Source organism: Aegilops tauschii, chromosome 3 (genome assembly GCF_002575655.3).
Source record: "Aegilops tauschii subsp. strangulata cultivar AL8/78 chromosome 3, Aet v6.0, whole genome shotgun sequence".
In the NCBI taxonomy this organism is placed as follows: domain Eukaryota; kingdom Viridiplantae; phylum Streptophyta; class Magnoliopsida; order Poales; family Poaceae; genus Aegilops; species Aegilops tauschii.
In genome coordinates, this window is record NC_053037.3 from 30156340 (window position 1) to 30165475 (window position 9136).

The 9136-nt window shown below is 44.7% G+C and overlaps 2 protein-coding genes across 2 annotated transcripts; one reads left to right on the forward strand and one right to left on the reverse strand.

Annotated features, from left to right (window-relative positions):
• Nucleotides 1-248: 248 nt before the first annotated feature.
• On the reverse strand, nucleotides 249-5419 carry LOC109769149 (uncharacterized). Its single transcript, XM_020327897.4, has 3 exons — nucleotides 3693-5419; nucleotides 2791-2884; nucleotides 249-456 (listed from the first exon to the last, which is right to left on the reverse strand). The coding sequence occupies exons 1-2, from the start codon at nucleotides 5377-5379 to the stop codon at nucleotides 2838-2840; spliced, it is 1734 nt and encodes a 577-aa protein (XP_020183486.2). The 5' UTR covers nucleotides 5380-5419; the 3' UTR covers nucleotides 249-456; nucleotides 2791-2837.
• A 2245-nt stretch (nucleotides 5420-7664) lies between these two features.
• Nucleotides 7665-8754, forward strand: LOC109769150 (germin-like protein 11-1). Its single transcript, XM_020327898.4, has one exon. It carries the CDS (start codon nucleotides 7665-7667, stop codon nucleotides 8331-8333), a length of 669 nt encoding a protein of 222 aa, XP_020183487.1. The 3' UTR covers nucleotides 8334-8754.
• The last annotated feature ends 382 nt before the right edge of the window (nucleotides 8755-9136 follow it).

A 9136-nucleotide genomic window follows, 5' to 3' on the forward strand; every position in this document is an offset into this window, starting at 1 on the left:
GCAGGACGCCGGACGCTGAGCCAGAATAGATCCTTCAAACCGCATATTCAAACTTGCAGTTAGCGCTTAAACTAGATCACCGGAGTTCATACATAAACGCTTGCCGAAGTTCATACTACATACCAGAGTTCATATTTAATAAAAACGGAAATTAAACAGTTCATACTTAAACGGGGTGCATACTAGCGTGCTTCCAAATAAAGATCTGCCAAGCACAACCATGTAAAAGAAGATATTGCAACGGAATCTGAAGTGAACCATGATGTCTTGGGGAAGCTGAACTACTTCCCTCGTTTAGGTATTAAAATGCATCTTGTCACATTACAAACTTACTCAACGAAGGCACATGTTCAGCAATTTCTTCCACATAACGTATGTACACACTGCCGACCACATTGATGGAACGCGACAAACTCGGTAGGGACTAGGGGCAACAGCAGCCCTTGACTACTTCACCTGCAGACAACAAAATTGCCAATCCCTTAGTAAATATAGTACATACATGCATAACCCGATGTGTATGCAGCATACACGGTTAAAAAAGCCTATGAGCAAGATGTGTGTGCAAGCTCGTAAAATGTAACAGATATCATACTCTTCGCTATATCTCCTAGGATTACAAATGCAGCGAATTACACCATTGAAGCCTTTTGACAATGTACATTATTTGGGTGGGATAGTTGAATGCTACTAATGTCGTGTTTTCAACTAGCTGACTCTGGCAAAACCAAGGGAGAACTCTAGGCATGCCCAAACAGGCAGAAGACAGTAATATATTACTCCCTCTGTAAAGAAATATAAGAGCGTTTAGATCACTAAAGTAGTGGTCTAAACACTCTTATATTTCTTTACGGAGGGAGTAATTAACACGTGGATATCATTTGCGACACAAAAGGGACAGTCATTTTGCCTTTGGCATCACTGTCGTTTTTAATTTGTTTGTGTGCTATTGACATGCATGAATCCCTATAGCCGAATGGGAAATAGTTCATGGGATGCAGGCTGCATGCGCTGGCAGACAGATATTCTTATGCTCTGTTACAGAGAAGATAATGACAGTCCCCAGGAAAAACACTCAGCGCAATCTCCGAAGATTGGAGAAAGCTGAAAAGGCTGCTCAACTAGAGAAGGTTATTTTCTTCTTCTTCTTCTGATAATCTCTATCACTCGTCTATTATTCATTGATTATATTCCCATGTTCTAACATCTTCCGGCTATCAGTCAGAGTGCTGAAAGCGAACTAAAGGGAAGTCTGAGGAAAGGTGTCTATGGTCACATTTATAATTACCCCTTCAATCAGTTTGATACTATCCTTGACATGGAAAAAGATTATGTGGCTCCTCAGATAGAAGAGGAAGAAGTAAGCACAGTACCGAGTCTGAGACATTAGCTAACTTTGTTATGTTCTCACTGCTCACAAGCTTTCCCACATAGTGCCAATACAGGAAGGTGAGATAGAGTATGCTGAATGTGTTGATATCGAGATGGGTGAAATGGAAGATATGGAATACTTTGAAGGCTTTGGTGGTGAAGATGGTAAACATTTCCCTTGTTTCTACTGATTTTGATTGGCCATGTTATAGAGTGCTCTGACATAGTGACATGTGAAGATACCTTTTTCCTGTGTTCGCTAGGTAATGTAATGAAGTTTTACATTTTCTGGATTATGGTTGGAAATCCCATTCTTCTGATTTGTCTAATATGTTCATAATGCAGAAATGTTTATTTCAACAAAATGGTTTGAATGAAATACTTGCAGATGATGGTTTGAATGAACCAGTAACAAAGAAGCCCAAGGGACCATGCTCTGATTTAAGATCAAAGAATGGGCAGAGGTCTACGAAAGCTATCACCGAGGTAAATCACTTGTTTCAGTATGAATATTCTGATGTCATGATACACCGTGTCGCCTCCATACATAGTTAAAAAAACACTAGCCGTTAATTGTACGTTTTGCCACTGCCTTGTGCTTTCTGAAAAAAGGCACATATGAACCGCATAGGTAAATCACTTGTTTCAGTATGAATATTCTGCTTATGCGTAATGCATATTAACCGCAATTAAGCACTAGGCATTTTTCTATCGTCTAGAGCCTAGGCGTGCCTTTTTTAACCATGCCTGTACATAGACAAAAATCAAACACATCGTATTGGTTTTGTCACATATATATTTGGTGTCCAACTAGTAGTGGGGAATCCATATATGCTTTTCTCTTTATCTACAATTGCTCTTCACAGCAGAAGTTTCTCCTAACCATGCACATACTATTAGCTTTTCTTTTCCAAAAAATGCTACTAATGTCTTGCTTTGTGACCATGAGGTCACGGGTTCAAGTTCCAGAAACAGCCTCTTACAGAAATGTAGGGAAAGGCTGCGTACAATAGGCCCAAAGTGGTTAGACCCTTCCCTGGACCCTGCGCAAGCGGGAGCTACATGCACCGGGCTGCCCTTTTTTAATGTCTTGCTTTCAGCTAGCTGACTATGAAATAGCAAAACCAAGGGAGAACTCTAGCTGGCAAAACAGGCACAAGCAGGTAATATTGACAGCAACAACACTATGTGCAACATCTGGATATCATTTATGAGCTATGGCCCAAAAGGGACAGTCATTTTGCCTTGGCCACCATCGTTTAAAATTTGTGTATGTGCTATTGACATGCATGAATCCCTATAGCCGAATGGGCAATAGTTTGTGGGATGCAAGCTGCCTGCATTGGCAGACAGATATTTTCCATACAAAAAAACCAAACAATCCAGAAATCACAAACTATATCCTGAAGATGTTGTTACCTTTAGGACCATTCCAGCATATTACCACAGGAGACCAGACAGTCATCCTACATATCTTGCAGCATTCCAGCTCCGCCACGTCCACCAGGAATGGCTACACCCAGAAGCATAAGAAGTCAGGCAATAAACAAAAGCTACAAGGAAAAGACATATGGATAGGCGAAGGCACAAACATAACTTCATAATAACAAATCATTTTAGCTCTCATAGTTTTTATAGATATTTATAACCCACTTTTGATGCTAACAACATATAAAAAAGATCACGTCTGTTTTAAAATGTGAAGATCATTCCTGAGAGCAGTAATATTAAGTTACATCATAATGAAAGCTTTAGCTCATAAGAAAAACTGCCTAGAATTAATCCAATATATCAAGCATACAAAAATCAAAACATGCCCAAACTAATAAATTCTGGAAACAACAGTGATTTTTTGGTGTTCAGCTGTAAATGAATCTAGCCTACTAGAGACAAGAAATCCAATTTATTTTTGTGTGGCATACAAGTGTACTAGTCGCTTGCAGCAGGGACCTTCAACAAGTCCACAAAAAACTATTATTTCAGAAAGTATAGATTAAGGAAAAGTTATTTGTTATAGAGATAACATTAATCAAGACCAAAACAGATGGTACCCGACAAACAAACGTAACAAGCTTAGAGAACCCAAACACAACAGCTGAGTTACTCATTTGACATTTGATTTGGTATCTCTGAAGATCAAAGACATAAAAACACAGTACAGCTACAAGTTTGTCCAACTAGTAAAGGAACAATTTCTAACTAAGTTTAAGTTGTTAATGGACACTGGGGAAGCACAACGAAGGTATTGCAGCAACCAAGTATATAGAATGTTACTAGATTAGGTTACTACCAAAACACAAGGAATAATGATGAGCAGTCACCTGGTGCATAGAAACTTGTGAAAGGATGAATGTCATTGGCATAGCTGTGATGACTGCATTGATAAAGTTTCATGGATTGCATTGACATTGCTTCAACCATGTAGACATTGTTGTCCACAAATAAAAACATTGCACCATTTTCCTCATCATACCCAAGTATTTCGACCGCTCTCACCAATCCTTCAGCCTGAGGAGGGAGCCCAAAAACAGTATGCATTTCAACAATCTTCTGCAGGAACCATGTGGCACCACCGTGACAGCTGACCTTCCTCTCCCACATTTCAAATCTACCATGAGACAATATGGCAAGACCAACATCACAATCCCCTGACTGGATTATCTGATGTGTGGTGGAATGATTAAGACCTGGAGGCCCCTTGATCACAGCAAGACTCTGCCTATCCAAATCAAACTCAATTATGTCGTCTCCGAGCTGATCCAAATTCAAATATTTTGATTTGGCATTCACACTCTTAGACGTCCAGTAGAGGACATTACCAACAAGGATCCCAGGATTACATCGAGCAAACTCACATCGATTTGTTGTCAAGATGGGATTGCCCCATACCCCAGTCTCCGAGGAGTATACACAAGCGATGGGTGGAGTACCATCTTCGTAGCCTTGGCACGGGGACATCAAGACCAAATTAAAGGGGCTCGAGTGGCAGCTGCCATGCATGTGGCTCTGGTCGGTGGCAGCGCAGAGCACAGCCCCATAGAGGTAGGATAACTTATCGAACGCTGGTGGAATGTCGACATGGTGATGCTCGCCGGTGATGGGGTCCCATACAATGAACCAGTCCATCTCCAGGAGGAGGATGCGGCCTTGGCGGCACCCCAGCAGTTCGGCCTTCCGGAAGCCACGTATCTGATGTAGTGTGTTGAAGCGCTCCGGAGGGATGCGGTCGGGAGGGTCCAGGACCGGAGTGAACACGATGTCGTAGCCATCTCTCTCAAAGACGCCGAGGAGTGGCGGCTTGCGGTGGTGGACAGAGAAGCTGCAGAGGAACCGGGGGTCGGTGGTGACGCGTCGCCAGCGCTTGCACACGGCGGAGGCTCGCAGGAGGGAGGACGGCTGAGGCGGCAGGCGCATGAGGATCTCCCGAAGCATGTCGTCGTCGTCCGGCAGGGAGGCAGGCGCAGCCGGCGAGGTACCGCGGCGGCGGCGACGGCGTGTCATCCCGGAGCCCTCCTCGCTGGAGTGTACTTGGGGGTGGAGCCGCGTGCTGCGGCGGTTGGTCACTCCGGCGCCCTCCTCACTCCTGTGGAGGCGGGGGTGGAGCCGCGGGCTGCGACGGAGGCCTATTACGGCGCCACCCTCGTCGCTCGCGAGGATTTGGGGATTGAGCCGCGGGCTGCGACGGCGGGTCACTCCGGCGTCCTCCTCGCTCACGGGGATCTGTGGGTGGAGCCGCGGGCTTCGGCGGAGGCCTATTACGGCGCCACCCTCATCGCTCGCGTGGACTTGGAGGTGGAGGCGCGTGCTGCGCCGGCGGGTCAACCCGGCGCCCTCCTCACCGATGTGGATTTGGGGGTTGAGGCGCGAGCTGCGTCGGCGGGTCGCTCCGGCGCTCACGGGGATTTGGGGGTGGAGGCGCGGGCTACGGCGGATGGCCATTCCGGCGTTCGCCACGGCCTGGCTGGCGTGGGTCTGGCGATTCAGGCGTGGGCTGCGGCGGCGGCTCATCTCTGCGCGCTGCTTGGAATGGAATGGAGGCAACGCCCGTGACCTTGAAGACACAGGGTTCGATTCGTGTGCTTTTATTTTTTACTTTTGCCTCGTGATGATTTTTTTGGGGATTTACCTCATGATGATTAATTATAAGTTTTTTTAGGAGCACATAACTTTTTTTTGAAGCAGTACTACGTATTCATTGAACAAATTTGGTACACAGAGTACGTAGACACCTTTACAGAAAGAGAGACATAAGACCTGAAGATTTGCAAAAAGGATTCCAAATCAAGAAATGTAGCAGCACAATCAATAGAGATCCATGCGCCTTGCCTAACCGTCGTCTCCAAACGGACTCCGTTGCCGCCGTAGCTTTGCTGGAGAGAGATGGAAACTGCCACCACACCTGGATCAGGAATATCACCATCGCTGACTAAGCTGCTTTTTGAGCCGATGAAACGACCCGCCGCACACGACGACAAAGATGAGTCTTTGTGGCACGTGGGCTGAGGATAATCCTCATGTCCGTCTGATCCGGACGTCGTCGACTTCAACCAATGTGATCGGTGAAGATGGACGTCGCTGCACACTGCTATCCACACATCCCGCTTCAAATCCTCCGCACACTCTGTCATGACCGCCGCCGTCACCATGGATGACGAGAAACACCGGCCAACACAACCTAAAATCGCCAGATCCGGAGACTAAAGAGAAGAAGAGGCTACCTGCTTCCCAGCATCATCGATTGGAAGAACACCAGGTGGGGAAGAAACAGGGCCAATTTATTCTGACGCGGTGTCGATCCTGCCACCGATGCGACATCTCTGCAAAAAACGAAGCCCAGACTAACTACTCGTCGGAGCAGCAGCGGCGGGGTCCCTCCCCTCCCGTCACCGGAGCGACTGCCAAAGAGGCAGAGGACCCACGGCCACACCGACGGAGATGCGAGCAGAAGGGTCACCGCCCAAATCGCCTTTCCCAGGAAAGAAAGAGGAACGTGGGGCGAAGCAGTTGGAGTAGAGCGTTCACAACAATTTCTAAGCTCCCAAGAAATTCTGGCCTGAGGTGCGTCGAGAGTGTTGGGCAGGCGGTGGGCCCAACTCACCCTGGGCCAGGCCATTTTGCGGTGGCTTTGCGTCGCAAGATAAAAACCCCAGAAACAGTTCGTGATAGGGATTGAACCGACCACCTTCTGTAGATGCAAACGCCGTGCTAGCCACCATGACTGGCTCACCCAAGTGAAAGAATAACAACGTGAAAATTAAAGAAACTAACGGCGGCGACAAAACTTAAAACCAGTTCATGAAATTTCCAAACAAACTTTTGTAAACATTTTTCAAAAAAAGAACAAAAGTAAAAAAAATATGAACGTCTTTTCGAAATTACAAACAATTTTTATAAAAAAAATCTAAATTGCCCCCGAACATTTTTTGTATCGGCGAACAATTTTTTGAAGTTGTCAACATATTCCTAAAATGCAACACTGGTTGAATTTGCGAACAAATTTTAAAAATGGGAACATTTTTTATTTTGTGAAAAAATTATAAATGTGAACATTTTTCTGAATTTGTGAACAAATTTTGAAACATGAACATTTATATGAATGTGTGTACAAATTCTGAAAAATGGGAAAAAGTTTTTGAAATCATTGAATTTTTTAGTTTGTGAGCAAAATTTTAAAAAGCGAACATTTTTTGAAATTCTAACCTTTTCTGAATTTTTGGAAAATTTTAAAAGCAGCACATAAACATTTTGGAGTTCTGAACAAAAATCGAAAAAAATGTGAACAAAATTTTAAAATTTTGATTTTTTTTAAATTCTAGAAGAATGGTTGAAAAACAGAAAATAATTTTGAAAAGGAAATAATGAAAAAGTCAAAGGAAATAAAAAGCAAGAAAAGAAAAAAGAGACAGAAGTCAAGTAGGGTAGCCTGTACTCTGTAGGGACCAAACCTCGGCTCAAAAGATACAATGCGCGCATTACTGCGGACTTGCCAAGTGACCAAGTCTGAAGCATTTTCAGCATCAGCATGACAATTTTTCTAGATTTGCAGCGTAGGGTAGCCTGGAGATGAAACAAATGGATTAGGGGCATCGCTTAGAATCGGAAAGCTTCATATTAACACCTTCACCCTTTTGCCACAATTCAGAGATTGTTACTTTGGCCACAGTCCGAAGCAAATTCTGTAGTGAACTCCAAGAAATCTGATACAGGTTGCACAGACTTGGCTTTGGTTTCACTCCTTTCTCATCACTTTATTTAAACCCATGATTTTCTACTCCCATCTCCGCGTCCAGGAGATGAAGCTCTTCACTGTCATGTTTTCCTACCTCCTCCTTCTTGGCCTCTATACACCACCAAGCCTGTCAGACAGTCCACCTCTTCAAGATATGTGCCCTATGGCGCCTCAGGATGAAAGGAAGCTGTTCATGAACGGCTACCTCTGCAAGCACCCGAGCACCATTCTGGCTTCCGATTTCAAGACATTGCTTCTCAACCATGCCGGGAAACTAGACAACATGGTCCGGTCATCAGCGAACATCGTCACCGCTGCCGAGTTCCCTGGCCTCAACACCCTTGGCATGTCGATGGCACGCACCGACATCGACTCCTACGGGATAGTGCTTCCCCACTCTCACCCAAGGGCGTCGGAGATGATGTTTGTCCATGATGGCAGCGTGCTGGCCGGTTTCTTTGACACAACAGGTAAGCTGTTTCAGAAGAGACTGTGTGAGGGGGATGTGTTCATCTTTCCCCGTGGTTTGGTTCACTTCATCATGAACTATGGTCTCCGTCTTGCGACGACGTTCTCGGTGCTCAACAGTCAGAACCCTGGTGTGGTTGGAATCACCCACGCGATGTTTGCGCCAGATTCAGATGTAGTTGAGGGGCTGGTGGCCAGAATGATGAAGTTCAGAGAGATGGAAATCCCTGACAACAAGACTACTGATTTTCCATGGACTTACTAGTGAAACCAATTATAGTATAATTTATCGACGGATGATGATTTTCACATTTCAATCAAGACATGTATATGGGCAGAATTTCATTCTAGTGATGTTCTATACTCTATACTCTAGCCGATTAATTTCTGTTGGAATTATAAAGAGCAGTATCGCGACACACATATTGGGAGCAGAACTTTCTATCTGTTTACCCTACATGTGGCTTGTTTAGCCTAATGATAATCCTGGACGCTATGCGTTATCTCTCCGTGGTGTTGTTTCTATCTCAGCAGTGTTGCACAAGCACACCCAAGTTTTGCAACCTTATTGCAGCTTTGACACAGATTTTCGTCAAGCAGCAGCCAGCCAGTCTCTTTGAGTTAGCATCACCAAGGTTTGCGTCCTTTGGACTGTACGTATTGTAGCCTTGCTTTTCCTTTTGCTTTACTCAGCGGAACTCCATGCCATTTTATAGTATTGTTATCTTTTTGCTCGTTGCAGTTGATCGGAGGTCCCTTTCTTTTCCCTGCCTTCTTTTGAAAGTGAAGCTTACTTTTTGTTCTCTCTTTATGGAAAGTTTGATTCGTAGGAATATGCCTATGATGCCACTTACCGATTTGTGCAAGGACTATCCTACCAATCAACTAACTACTCGTGCATAGGATTCCGAGCTAGCACTCGGCAGCGAGGGAATGAATGGTTACTCGACTGCGCCTTGAATTCACCCCAGTGGCATGCTAAGCAGCACAACTTCTATTTGACTAGATTTGCAAAAATGTTATGAAATTTGATTTCATATACCATGATAATAGGGAGCACTACATTGT

Bases quoted from the DNA above. Each gene is read 5' to 3' on its own strand.
- LOC109769149 (XM_020327897.4), bottom strand. From the start codon at position 5,379: ATGAGCCGCCGCCGCAGCCCACGCCTGAATCGCCAGACCCACGCCAGC. The intron at 2,885-3,692 runs GTGACTGCTCAT...TTCTGGGTGTAG, and splicing joins CACAAGTTTCTATGCACCAG to CCATTCCTGGTGGACGTGGC.
- LOC109769150 (XM_020327898.4), top strand. From the start codon at position 7,665: ATGAAGCTCTTCACTGTCATGTTTTCCTACCTCCTCCTTCTTGGCCTC.